This window comes from Trachemys scripta, chromosome 19 (genome assembly GCF_013100865.1).
Source record: "Trachemys scripta elegans isolate TJP31775 chromosome 19, CAS_Tse_1.0, whole genome shotgun sequence".
Lineage (NCBI taxonomy): Eukaryota > Metazoa > Chordata > Testudines > Emydidae > Trachemys > Trachemys scripta.
In genome coordinates, this window is record NC_048316.1 from 3,621,785 (window position 1) to 3,636,582 (window position 14,798).

General features: G+C 45.0%; 1 protein-coding gene across 6 annotated transcripts in view; it reads right to left on the reverse strand.

The window, feature by feature from the left end:
* Positions 1-13,443, reverse strand: part of TP73 (tumor protein p73) — a 74,371-nt gene extending 60,928 nt beyond the window's left edge. For 4 of the 6 annotated variants that reach the window (XM_034753381.1, XM_034753384.1, XM_034753385.1 and 1 more), the window contains exons 1-2: positions 8,235-8,339; positions 1,074-1,169 (exon numbers count right to left, since the gene is read on the reverse strand). In XM_034753381.1, coding sequence (XP_034609272.1) covers positions 1,074-1,169; positions 8,235-8,245 — 107 coding nt within the window. In that variant the 5' untranslated portion in view covers positions 8,246-8,339. Of the gene's footprint in view, positions 1-1,073; positions 1,170-3,395; positions 3,474-8,234; positions 8,340-13,320 lie in introns of those variants that run through there. The other 2 variants (XM_034753382.1, XM_034753383.1) reach the window with 2 other exon arrangements.
* Positions 13,444-14,798: the final 1,355 nt, after the last annotated feature.

The following is a 14,798-nucleotide window of genomic DNA, read 5'->3' on the forward strand; positions in this document are numbered from 1 at the left end:
CGGACAATGTGTATCCCTCTTGCCCTGCCAGTCTCCACCCACTTGCCCCAATGTGGAGTCTGGACCACACAGGGAGGACTCCAGGGTCTTGAGTGGAGGGACAACGCTCCAGAGAGAGCTGAGCGGGGAGAGCCATGTGTAGAGAGCACAATCCCTTGTGAAGATGGGCAAACTCTCCAAACAGCCATATCAGCTGGAACAACCCAAACTAGCCTATGCCAGCTTCCCGCGGCAGCACTGTGTGAACCAGCCCTGCTTTAATTCTCTGCAGTCCAGTACGTGGGCCAGTGGAGTGTGTGTGAACCCTACAAAGGGCTGAAACAGGCTGGTAAGACTCGATGAGTAGAGGCAGGCAGGAGAACAAAGCTGGGCACAAGCTTGGCTGCTTCCATCTCAGCAGAACTTAAGTCCCTTTGGCTGTCACATCTTCCTAGTTTCTTTTGACTTTCAATGAGCACTTCCAAATAGTCCCCTCCAAACAGTAACGTTTGCTACAGCAAAAGGAAGTGCCTGGGCGTTGACCTTCAATCAGCAAGGGGGAGACCAAATTTGAGCTTTGCTGCAGTTATTTTTTGCAGCATTTTGAAACGCATCATTGCATTTGTGGTGCAGATCTAGAGCATTAGCGCTGGTGGGGTGGGGGTAGGTTCAAAAGCAGCAACTAAAACAGGAGGGCAAATTTTGGGTGCCCAGGTTCTTGCATGTGCAAGTTATGGACCAGATCCTGTGAGGTGATAGGTGGTTTCTCGTTCAAGATGTTCCACAATCTCTGCTCTCACTGAGTTGTCTTATATCAGGACCTCCACTGATGCAAGGAGATTGGGCTGGTAAAAAGTAGTCTGAGCAGACAAATCTGAGCTGTTTTGCAAGCAAAAATCTGAACATGAAAAATTCATGCATGAAGACATGGGCATGCAAAACTGGGCTTGCAGCTTAAGAGACTGGGTAGAGGTACCTATAAAAATGTTTCCCTTTTAAGTCCTCCTCAACAATATGAGTCACTAAGCATTAAACAATGATGGACCAATTATTTCCCAGAACAAGTTTTAGCACAACGGTCAAGTAGCACTTACAGTGTGCTCCAGAGATGTTCAAACGTCGTTCCTTCATCAGCTGGAGAAGACTGGGACATCTTCACAGAGGGGGAGTCTGACAGAGGATAAATCACTCTGGGCCCAAAGAAAAACAGCATCATTAGTGTTGCCACAATGCATATAATCACAACAGCCTGTACTTACACAGCACTTTTCAGACAGAGGTTCTCTAAGTGCTTTACAAAGTGTATATACGGGGTGTGCTCTGAGCATGCAGGGGGTGGAATAGACGATCAAATGGTTCTTTTCCATTTCTTTATTTCCAGGGCCTGCACGGTGAAGCTCATGTATAATAAAATCAAGATGCAATAAACTCAGTTTAAGATAAAGTAGATTGAAAGTCCCATATTGAGCCATTACATCGCAGCATGTGGATAACAGCGGGCTCTAATTTTAGGGGGGGAAATGGAGGATCCCACTGGATATAACCCATTGCTGAAAATCCCCCACCCTCGGTTTTCTCACTGGCTCCCAGTTTTGCTCTGCCACAGCCCCTGGTGGAGTACAGCACTCTCAGACGCGCCCGGGGAGCTCACGTGTAGCTCCCCAGTGACGTTGCACTTGGAACCAGAGCTCCATAGGACTCATTACATTGAAATGTTGCCACTTCCTCTCCTGCCAGCATTGTAATCTAGTCCCAAGTCTGGCAGAGCTCAGGCCTCCAGAGGTCGTCAGCGTGTGAAAGAAAGAATTAGTAGCTGCCTTTCCCATTCGTTTGGCACCGCCAAGTCCTACAAGCCCAGGCCTGTTCAGTATGGGTCACCAAGAGAAGGGGGGAGGAGAGAGAAGCAATCTGTCACTTCATCCAGCCTTTGGGTCCTTATTCAGCAAGATCATGTGAGACTCTCAGGAGGTTTCTGAATGGAGGGTTTCACTACGTACTCCACAGTAGTACCGACCTGAGGCGGCTCTATCACAGGAACGCTGCTTTGTTATGATTTACTTGAGTACAAGGCAGCAGGACTTGGCTACAGCACTGGCCGGAGATAATGAATTGCTTGCAATGGGGGCACCCAAACTTTACCCATCTGAGGGCTGCCATGCTTTAATCCAGAGGCAGTTTGCACAGGAAAGAGGAGATTGCATCCACCTTCATGCTGAATAGTGAAGTATGGAGAGCAAAGACTAGAGGTTCCAGCATGCAGTGTTCTATCTCAACCTGAGAAAGATGGCATCCCCTCTCCTAAACGACTGCTAGTAAAGTCTGAGAGCAAAATCTGGCTCTGTGTCTGTGAACCTTTCATTCATCTAGATGTCATTTCAAAGAGCCAAGACATTCAACCCCCCCCAGGAGTGAGGGGTTGGAAATTCTAAAAGACAGGAAATTCTTTCTCTTCTTGGAGCTAGAGCCTCAGCTAGTGTAAATTGACATAGCTTCACTGAAGTCAATGGAGCTAAGCGGATTCATGGAGCTACGCCCTTCAGTGGGGCTTTCTGATAAAGCTAAAATAAATAGCGTTAGGGCATGAAATGTGAAACCAGGCTGATGAGATGCTATTCTCAAACCTCTGCTTGAAACTATCCTTGTATTTTTAAATTAATGCCGCACATGGTCAGTCATATGGAGGTGCCAGATCTCAAAGAGTTGTACCATAATTGTATATTTTTAGGCAGGCTCCACTCTACTAGGACAACGAGTTGCAATCAGCAATGCCTTGCTTTCTCTCAGTAGAATACCAAAGCCCACAGATACCAGTGATGGGCACAGCATAAGAACCAGAGAAGAACAGAATCGATCATTACCAGCAATAGAAAGGGAAGGATGAGCTGTGCCAATGATTCCATATAAACCAATTTTACTGTCACTTTAAGAAACAAACAAACAACTCTGAAAAGCTCAGCCCTAACTGATGAATCAAATGTGTTTTGCTGGGTTGAAAATGATAACAAAAGACAGCCAATAATTTACAGACAGGGACTCTCCAAAGCGTTTATATTAGAGATTCCGTGCATGGGGGCCCTATGCCGCAACTAGAAATTAATATAATTAGTTACCATCTGCCGGCCCTTCAGCGGCCTACAATAGGAAATAAACTGAGGCCATAGTAGAGTTCCCAATGAACTCATCATCATTGACACTAATTGGCTCCCTCACTTAACAGAGAAGCCAAGGATTGGATGAGCCAGGGAGACTGAGGGCCTGATCCAAAGTCAACTGAAATCAATGGAAAAACTCCCACTGATTTGAATGGGCTCTGGGTCAGACCCTAACTGCCTTACCCCTGGGTGGTCCAGAGCGGGGTTGAGGCTCTGTGGTGAGGATATGATGGGGAGGTTGCTCTACCTCTGCCCATGCCATACCTGATCTCTAGAGAAAGAGATCGCCAGTCTCCCGGGTTGTCAGCTTGTCTCCTTTCATGACCACAAAATCAACTTCCGGTTTTAAAGAGAGAGCGAGAGAGCAGTGAAGCAATGGAAATGTTCCTTCGGCAGCCCTCTGGCTGATGGGGCTTTCCCAACTGTGCTATATTTCCGGAGATGTCATCACCATTCTGTATGCTTCTAAATATACCGAAAACTTGGAAAGGACTGATGTACAGTGGGTGCTTGGATTCCAACCCATCTCTAATAAATACTGGCTCCATGACTCCCATTTGAGAAGGTTACAATAAACTTTATTAAAGTGTCAACTGTTGCTTCAGGCAGCCCTCTTTAGCCAATGGTGTGCTCTGTAGACAATTATTCCTAGTATTCACCTCAGCCCTAACCATCTGACTACTCATTTCCATTAAAGACCACTTACAGTTGGGAATATCATTTGCAAACATATTCACTGAATATTTGTTGCATTTTGCTCATAATTATTATTTACCCAACCTGAGTCACAAATGTCATTGCCTTCAAATTTCCCTTTCAAATTCAAACAAATATTAATTAATAATGTTTGCACTGATCACCAAGTGCAATAAAACACAATGGAATCAGACACAATCTCACATCACAGCTCTTTGAATCTGGGCTCTCTGGTTTGAACACAGGCTCTGACCCCACCGTGACATGTCTGGGTTTGGGGGTAACCACAGGAGTCCAGAGTTTACAAAGCTCTCCTTAAACTAGACAATATTTTGTATATATGACTATGGGAGTTACTACCTGTGAGTCATAGCAAATGTAACATGACAATATTAATATCACTTTGAAAGCCAGCCCTGTCCTCATGCAGCCCTCTACAAAAGTGCACATGTGTTAAGCCAAAAATATTATCAAAAGCAATTTGATCTCCAAATGCTCCTGCAATTCTAATACTAAGATGCTCATTCAAAGGAACATCTCCAAACTTGTATCAGATTGTTATTAACCTTAACTAGCAGGAGCAGAATGTATTGTTCTTTATTAGACACTGTTCAACAGCAATAAGCTATAATAAAAACATTCTTAGGAAGCACTTTTATCCAAAGCTTTTCTCCATTAATATTAATCCTTCTATAGCACCACTCACTCGGGATTACAAAGTGTTCTGCCAGCATTAATTTAGCCTCATAACTCTCCTGTCAAGAAGGTAAAGTTTATTATACTCAATATACTGATGGGTAAACTGAGGCACAGAGAAGAAAAATAACTCTGCTACCCTCACAATATAAGCGAGCGGTAAAGCCAGAACCCAGATGTCTGGAGTTTTATTTGTCAAGGTATTTCTATGCCTCTTCCACCCAACACCTATGCACCTCACAAATATGAATAAATGTATCACATTATAATCTCCGTGTGAGTATTCTTATCTCTACTTCACCACCCTCAGGCCCAGGCTGAGCGCCTTGCTCCCTCCTCCAGAGAACATTTTCTCGCAGGTAGTTGTTAATAGACCTCATCTTCTAAGCAGCCCATTTGTGGGATGTGTGGGGCAGGTGCATTTATCAATCCTGTGTTTTCCAGCGCTTCCAGCAAGCAGAAGATGACTGCCAGTGGCCTCATGCTATTCTCTGCGAGGATCATCGAAGTCACGTTCTTACCATGGGACTAGTGTCCGCTTAGGAAAGGACCATGACCCCAGAGTCAGTTTGTGTAAAGCCTAGGGGCTTACATGGAAACTAATGCCAAGTAGGAGACTCCTAGGCGACATTGCAAGGTCAGGAACATAATGAAACCAGGAGGCGCACTGGTGTTTTTCTTCAGCTGCCCTCATGGAAATGATGGACTCAATATGCCCCCAGAGTTTTCTGCCAAAGCAAAGGATTCGAAAGAGGAAAGACAAAGAGTTTATAGGCCTGAAAGGAAGCAGAGGGTAACGGCTCAGGAAGAGAAAGAGAACATGTCGATACGGCGCTTTAGTCCTTATCAGTGTAAATTTTAGTCTGCACTAGCATGTCCCACACTACCTGGCCCACATGTAGTCTACTGGCATGCACTGAAGTCCCTAGTGCTTTTAACGTAATAACCTAGGGTCCACGTGGACCAGTTAGTGTGCGACATGCTAGTGCGGACAAAAATGTACACCCCTCTGGTGTGGATTAAAGTACCATGTAACAGACAAAACACAGCAGGGTTTATTGGGTGGAGAAAAAAACTGTCTTAAGACCACTAACAGTCTCATCGTATGGCCAAGAAATGGGGCTGAAATTAAGTGTCAGGATTTATTTTACACTGTGGTTTTTCTTTGTAGTTTAACAAAAGATGGTGATCAGTCTGAAGTAATTCCCTCACTCCCCATGTCCATAATACTCAGCACCCACCAAAATGCCTGCAGATTAAAAAACTCTAAACTGATCTTGATTAAACACTTAGATAGTTTGTACCAAATTTTCAAACAGGGGGCTCAATCTTCACCTGGAGATTCTGTGCATACATGCAGTGACTGGTAAATGTGCACATAAAAATGCACATTTGTGACTGCAAAATAAATACACACCAGCAGAAGTATCAGAGTGTGCAGTACTCATTGTACACATACAGTTATATTTTCCCATGTGCTCTCACAGACCTTACAGTGAAAAATTAGGCCCTGCTTTGCAAATTATAGATCTGTGAGCATATAGGCAAATCTCAACTGTTTCAGACAATGGGATGCTATTAGAAAGTAGGCAATCCACCAAAGAGATCTTCCTTATTAGTTTCAACATTGGACCACTTTCGACAATATGTTGGGGATCAGCTGCCAGAACTCTGGCAATCCGGATTGTCAGCCAGGGTGAGTAAAGAAACTCAGCTCTGGTGGGGCCTGGCATGATTCCAATGGTAGCTTTTGACAGCACGCTTGGATTTGCTGCAAGTCACTACGAGCCGCTATGTGACATAGGCATGCCTAGACCTGCCCAGACATGTCCAGGCAGGCTTATTACACCTATGTCTGACCAGGTTCTCAATACTTCACCAAAGTGGGGGTGGTGTGTGCTCTCTGGCAAAAGCTAAGAATAGCTAATCGTCATGGTTATTCTGAGAGGTTTGTATGGGTAATATATTAAGGGCTGTGTAGAATATTATGTTCCAAAATTGTTGGAGATGATGCCTGTCACCTAAGGCCAGGTGGGTCTCAGCTAACTCAATAAGTGAGAACAATCAATATCTTTCAACTCAGCCCAGCCCTGAGTTTATAGTCTGGACCAGATGCAGGCCTGAGCATTGACAAAGACCAAGAAAAGACACTGACTAGGGGCCCTCAGGGCTGAGCTGAAGTTAATGAAAGGCCCTGATTATGAAAAGAGACAAAAAGTCTGGGGCTGCATAGAAGAAGAAGAAGAAGAAGAAGAAAGGGCACAAGATGTTATTCGTTACGGAGGTGACAATCTGCCAGTGTGCGCATCCCATGAAAAGTGGATCCCACCTCTCTGGACTGGACCAGTGCTGTTAGGACTGACCACTGGGTGAGAAATACTTTATTAGACTGGAAGGGAACTGGTTAATAAGTACAGGCTCTCGACTGCATTTTATATTTTATGTAACACTGTAACCTGGTGGTTCCAGTCCTTTTACTTGCATCCATTTTGGATCTTTATCTTAAGCTGTGCTAAATAAACTTCTGTCTGGTTTTACAGTGGACACAACCCAGTGCCTTGCGCTGAAGAGAGCACTGAACTGAGGGGAGGCTGATGGACGGGGGTACACTGCTTCCAAGGGGGCAATGAATCTGTGTGCCTGCCTTGCGGGTGTCCAGAAAACGAAGGCCTGGGCACTCGAGTGTAACAAGGTGGTGTGCGCGAGGAATGAGCGGGGCTCGCAGAGCCTGGAGCACTTGTGCCGCCAGCGGCCGGCGGAGTTGGAAGGATTTCCCGTGGCGGGCACAGATAAGTCTCTCTCATGCTGTGAGCAGGAGGTAGTGATCCAACGTCACACCCTGTAAATATATATTTTCATGGCCATTTCCAAATCCAGACATAAATGTTCAGGGAGCACAGGCTCCATCACTGTGCCCCACGGATTCATCTCCCTTAAATCCATCAGAAAGACGCCAGCATTTTCTGGAGCCACTAGGCTGCAGCCATCTTGGACTCTCTGCTGCCTTACACTGCATGGAGCCATGCTGCAGAATCATTCAGTTTCACTTCTTTGCCTTTCCCCTCCACGGACACTGGACCCCATTTATATCCAGTTAGTGACATATCCCCATCCCAGGAACGTTGGGTAACCTCTTTCAGGCAGAAGGCCAGTATTACCACCTTATAGCACCTTTGTATTATCATCTAAGACTAAGAACCTAAAAACGTCCTGCTTTTCGATCTCAAACTGCAGAATCTGGAAGCAGCAGCTTTCTAACCAAGTGAGCTATTGTTCTTAGTACAGAGGTACCCCTTCTGGCTCAGGGATTCCTCTGGTCGTCCCCTTTCTCTCTGTGCTTGCCCTGAGTCAACTTGAAATTTAAAGGATTAAAAAAATGACTGAAAATATCACATTGTAAGTTAAAAATGAAAGCAGCCCGAGTATTCTCTTTCAGCTGATCCTAGACCCTGGGGTTCTATTACCTTTGTGTCTTGTCTGTGGGATACAGTGTCCACACATTATTATCCGGAGGGCTTTTCCAAAGCAACAGTGGACTCTTTTGCTACGAATTTAGCCAGAGTAGGATTCTATTTGTTGAAGTCCCATATCCCCCCGCTCCATTTTCATAAGAGAAAGAAACTTTGTGCAAGAAAGGAACATGGGCTGCAGCTTTAAGAGAAAGCGTAGAACCATTCTGAGCTGCAGTAGGGCTTTTCTTAGCAACCTTACCCTGGCTCCATGCTGCCTTTCTCCGTCCCAGGAATGAGCAATCTCAGGACTGAGCTGCACCTTCTCTTTCAGCAGGGAGAGCACAGCAGCAGCACCCACTACAATGTGGTCATAATGGGTGACACGGTTTCTAACCACGTGGTTCGAGTCATTTTCAGATGAAAAAAAAAATCTGAATATTTTAAGGGCGTTTTTGGAGTTCAGAAGCCTCATCTGTGTTTGCAAAGCCACGCTAGTGTCTCTGTACAGCTCAGAGCTCCCACTAAAACTCCATGGTATAAACTCTATGGTATAAACAGAGGCTTGGGCTATTAAAATTGTTACTACACTCGTCGGTGCATTTGCCAATTCATTTGCTGTAAAGGAAGTGGTAGAAACCAGGACAGAGTGTGGCTGAGTAGTAATAATAATACTTTGACAGCCTGGAATGAAAGGCAGAGAACTGCAAAGTGCTGTACACCTATTAGTAACTCCAGAAGTCTTCAGCAATGTTAATGGCAGTACGGCATCCTCTAAAACAGGGGGTCTCAAACTTTTTTTGCTGGGACCCCTTTGAAAATATGTGATGATCCCCCCAAAAAAGTGGTGACCCCACTCCCCATGCCATGCCACCCTTACTTCTGCACTGCTGCTGGCGGCAGCGCTGCCTTCAGAGCTGGGTGCCCATTCGCTGCTCTCCGGCCTCCCAGCTCTAAAAGCAGTGCAGAAGTAAGGGTGGCAATACCGTGACCCCCCCTACAATAGGCTTGTGACCCCCTTTTGGGTCGGGACTCCCCAGTATGAGAAACGCTGCTCTAAATTGAGATATAATTTTACACCATTATTTCTAATTAATGACAAAATTATTTAGGCTTGGGGGAATGTCTGTAACACAAGATTTAAACATGTCCTTGCAGTGAGATCCACTGGAAGGGGAAAGTGTCCCAGTGCAAATTGGTGATGATCACTTAAATTAATTAAAAGTGAACTGGGAAGAGCCCTAGAGAATAATCCTGTATTGCTAGAGAGGAGTGGGCTAGATAATCTAACAGGTCATTTTCCTCCCTTCTTTCTGGAGCGCTATGGTTACAGCACTGTGAGGTGGGGAAGTAAGGAGTAGTATCCCCATTTACCCAGATGAAGCTCTGAGGCAAGAAGTGACCAAATCAAGGCTACACACACAGTCAGTGTCAGAGCAAGGAACAGAACACAATTATCCTGATTCCCAGTCCCGTGCCCTAGTCATTAGTTCACACGATACCTGGGATTACATAATGAAGTTGATGTGGTTTTTCTCCTGATACTGTATGAACAGTGCGGCTGTATTATAATGCACTTGATACTCAATGATAGGGAAGGGAGCAGATATCAGTGGCTCCGTTAATGCAGCTAAGTCTGAGGCAGGATAGTAATATAGTATGGGAGAGTTAGTGTTCATTGACAATAGGCATCTCACTAGTTACATGTTTTATTTAGGATTTCACTGAAACCAGGTCTCTAGATTCACTGGTTGATCCTCTCTGGAGTTTTCAGTGTCAGATGAAGTCCCAGAGGACTGATTATGGGCTGTAGAGATCTTCATGCCTAACTCACTGGGTTGAGTCCACCCAGGTGGGCAGGAATGGCCAAACATTGTTACCACCTGATGGCTGGCTGGTGGGCTACCTTGTCCGTCCCTGCCCAGTTAATGTCCACACCAGGAAACTACCATGCAACTGGCCCTTTGCTGACAATCTCAAAAGACACCAAATAAGCCATGGAGATTAAACTCCTCTCTCGTTCTTTAACATGGTCCCTCTTGATTAGGATGAGGTTTCTCGGCAGAAGAACCCTCACATTACCTCTGCCCCTGCTGGGTGTGTGATCTATGACTAAACACCATAGACCAAATCACCAAAGCCATCAGACCAGCACCTGTTAGCAGCACTGAAGTCACTTTGTCAGCTAAGGATAAAGTCTCTAGGTAGGGCTGGTGTTTGGATGGCCAGTACTGGGAAGCTGTCTGCAAGGGAGAGCGCTCTGGCAAAAAAACCCAAATTGAAGACCCTTGAATTTAGGGGGAATTTAGACCCAGAGCCAAACTGTGCCTCTGAAAGCCCAGTAATGAACATGTCTTTGCCTGGGGAATGCTGCAGCAGGGGATCCTCTGCCTTCTGCATGTCTGTGCCCCATGCAAATTGCAGGGAAAGTGAAGAGTTTTACTAGACATGCAACTGATTTGAACGCCCTTAACTGTCTACCAGCTAAATGTGGCTGATGAACGGACATTGCTGGCTGCAGTTGTCCCCTCTGCACACTGTGGGGGATGGGAGATATTCTGCAGAGCAGGGCACGTGGCAAATTTGTCTCAGGCATTTAAAAGGGCACCGAATTTAACATGCATATTTGGGTTCTTTGGCTGCTTTAATCCAAGGTTACTGGTGCATTTGTGCTTGTGTTTTCATTCAAAATGGAGGCTTCCACACCAGAACCCCCCTTCTCAAACTAACCCCACCCCTGCAGCTGCTGCTGCTTTCCTCTGACGCTAGTCAATGCCTTATAGGAAATTCCCTGAGTCGAGAAGATTAGAAATAGCTGGGACAAAAGCAAATCTTGCTTTAGTTTGTCTCAATTCAACATGGTCCCCTGACTGGTAAATATCCAGGGCTGCCCTTCTCACAGGGAGGCACTGGACTTTTGGACTTTAAAGTTTGTGGAAAGACTTTGGTTTGTTCCAATTGGCTTGATTTGTTCTGTGGATTTATCATCCGTGTGAACTGCCTGCACAAATGGTTTCTAAAGAAGTCCTTCAGACATGTTTAGAAACACACAGTCTCCTTGAAGAACCTCCTCTGGTGTAACTTTGGTTGTATTGTACATTCCAAGTAAATCTGATTAATATTTTCCACCGAAATGACCTCTCATGCCAGTGTAGCCTGAAGAAAGTGAATCAACAACATGCCCCAGGAGTCACTGATGTCTTTGGAGGGGAAAGAAGTGGTACTTCAGGAAAATACAATAGCTGAAACTGGAAAGCCATGATTAATTCAAATTTAAAAACAGATTTTACTTAGAGGATGACTTCAACCAATGGAAACCATGCAATTCTGAGCTAGGGCTGATACTCGGTGCACACTTCCCTCTGCCTGCATGATGGAGAAGCAGTCTTAATTTTCAGTACCTTATTGTTAGCAGAACCTGTGTGTTGTACCCCACGGCATAATCACTGAGTATCTTTTTGTAGTTGCTATTGTTAAAAATTTTCAATTCCTTTGTTCAACAATGTACAGAACATAAAGGATAATGTTCTCTCCTGTTGGTATGATTTTGGCTGTAAGTCTGGTTCAGATCTAATACCATAGCAATGGAGTTGTTCTGGCATCTATTCATATTACAACGCTACCCAAGGGCCAGGCCATAGTAGGTATCTCTCAGAGATATTTGACGTAGTGTTCTAACTCCTCCATTATCCTTCTGTGCAAAGGAAACCTTCAATTTTACCACCACATATATCCTTGTTCCACACAGACTTACTTTTTATGTGTAATGAGAAAACTCCACTGCTATCAGCATTCTAAAACAGCATACTACTGAGACCTCATGGAGGCTTGGCTCTCCACTGCCCTGCTCCATCGTTTGTAACAGTGCCAGGTGAGTGCACAATGAATACGAAATGCTACCATTCTGATCCGGTGACATTCTACACCCATTGTGCACTGGTGTAAGCGACTGTGCAAGGTGGAAGGCCACAAGGGGAAGGCCACATTCAATTCCCATTACCCAACAGCCTTCAGGCATGCCCTGAGAGGAAAAGGCCCATGCACAAACAGACTGTATGCCCTAGGTATATCAGCACCACTGGGGCAACTAGTAAGAGATAATTGGGCAGCCACGTTTCTGAAAAGGGAGTGCTGTCTGTCTAGTGGTTAGAACAAAGGATCCGGACTCCTGGGTTCTATTTCCAGCTCTCCCACTGACCCGCTGTGTGGCCTTGATGTCATGTGAATCTCTTTGTACCTCCCTCTTCCCATCTGTAAATGGGAACAATGATGCTCACCTGAACCAGCGGTGGTTGAGAGAATGAATTAACATTGGCAAAGTGCTTTGAGATCCTCAGGTGATAATTCATGACTATTATAATTAATCATATGCTATTCAATTCATATCTGGAACATGGAGCTTGTATGAATTGACAAAAGATACTAAGCTTCACTAAAGCACACTGGAGTCTCAAATTCTCTGTTAGTGCCCATGAGGACAGAAGCAATTTGCCTATCAGTGTGCCTCGCTACCATGAACTGCAGGGCCTTTTTCATGTTTTTTCTAGCTGTCTCCTCAGCCCGAGGTAATGCTGTTCCTTGGCTTGCTGTTCTCAGGTTTTACTCATGCACGGCCACCTCCTAAGACAGGCACAATACGTACTGTACTTTATGGATCCTGTGCTGTGTCCAGTTTATAACAATTGTCAAACAGGTCAGCCATGCAGTATCATAAGGGAGTAGATGATGTTCCTCTTTCAGGCACTGAGCACTGGCTAACCCATGATGCCTCCTACAGAGGAGGAATTATTCCTCTTGTGATGGGAGAACAGAAGAAATTAAAGTAGCCCCAATTATTCAGAAAACAGCCACCACGGTGATGAATCCACAAACGAGATTAGATAGGTGAAATGGGAAGATGGACTGGTACATAGAGAAGCAGAAAGAGAAGGAATCTCCGGGAGTTTTGTGATGGGAGAGCAAACTAAATTAAAGTAACTCCCCCCTTCCTTAGGTCTGGCAGCTAAATTCCACCTCTGAGTATAAATGTGAATCCACTGAAGTCTACTATTGTAGCTCTGGCGTGACACAACTTCCCTCTGTCACCATGTAGGTGACATGGCACCGGGCATCTATCTATCCACAGCACAGGATTTTTATCTGAGTCTTTGTTGCTATTTTTCTCCACCAGTGCTATAACTTTGGATCAAAGACGCATTGGATCAAAGTATCCAAGATGTTTAATGTCATATAACTACTCTAGGGAGCAAAGCAGCCACAAATCATCCTCCAGATGCCATACTGAGAAATCCAGAGAGAGACTGTGCTAAATAAATCTCTCACACACACACACACACAAGGCCCCCTACCTGCTCTGTAGCCCTGAGAGTTTTGAGTCCCCCCGGAGGTCTCCAGCAGACAGGGGCGGCCTGGTATTGTGAATCTACGTTATTTGCTGCACTACAAGCAAGTAGCGTCCCGGTCGCCTAGGCGATGACATTGGAGCTGTTGAAAGCTATGTGAAAAGTGTGGCAAGGGCTTGCGCTCTCCTTCCTGGAACACAAAGGAGTTACAAGGGGGTGGGGAACGCTCAGCCAACTGTGCCTGGGAATTAAGATGGTCACTTAGGCCAAGCAAGGTTGGCTCATCTAGGGCTCCAGAAATGCCCAGCCATTCAGTACCGTTGAGCAGCAGAGTGCACTGCCCTCATAGTAAATATACCCATGAAAGGAGAGTCTCTGTTTTATTAGTGTTTAATCAAATAGTGTGAGAATGAGGCTGTTATCACAAGGCGATAAGCTCACGCTCAGAAGCCGAAGAGTTTTCTCTCTCTCTTCAGACAGTTGTTGAATAATATAATTTATCACAGGCATATGGACTCCGGTGACATCTGAATGCTGGTGGGAAAACCTGACCTGCCAAGCTGTGCCTAGAGCAGTCGCCAGTAAAGACCACTCCATTTCTGATTGAAAACAACAGGCAATGTCCACCTGGAAAGCCCTGCAGAACCTCCAACTAAAACGCTAATTATCTTTGCATTACAAAATTGTTGAATAACTTCTTATGTCTCTTGTCCCTGAGTTATCAGTTTTGCTGATGTTTATGTGCTTAACCCCATTCAAACACTTGAAAAAGGAAGCTGAAGTGTATTCATTATTTTAAAAACATCATTTGAACTTGTTTGCTTATCCCCACTCAGTGTCTACCAATAACCAAAAGTCTGTACTTAGGCATCCCCAAAGCATACTTAATGGGACAGACTTCTGTCTGTTGTTAGAATAGTCAGATCTTTTATTCCCACATATATAGTCAGGTGCGAACTAGATGATCTGATTTATTCATTATAGGTTGACATTTACAAGGGTCTGAACGCATTAGCGTTGACAACATGTTCATATTGCCTGAGATGAACATAAAATCCTTGCGTTTATTGTCACGGTGAAAAACATGCTTCATTTTCAAAGGCCCCACTTGGCTGCAACAGATTATGAGAGCAATGCCTTTTGATGGAATATATTTGCACATATTCTTAACCTCGTGTGAAATTTGTTTATATTGTGCTTTCTGTGTAGATTGCAAGCTCCTCTGGACAAGGACTGTCTCTTTGGATAGATGTTTGTACAGTGCTTAGCACAATGCGGCCCTGCTCTAAGATTGCAGCCCTTGGCACTACTGTGATTTGCGTTATTTTCAGAGTGCCCATTTGGTGCTGTAGGCAGAGGAATCTCTTTAATGCCCCCTGTGCTGGCCACACATGACAGGCAGCAGCTTAATACTCTGCTCTCTCTCAGTGGCTGGCTGTACAGCTCGGCCTACGGAAGCAATGTGATTTCAGTTTCAGAGTCTG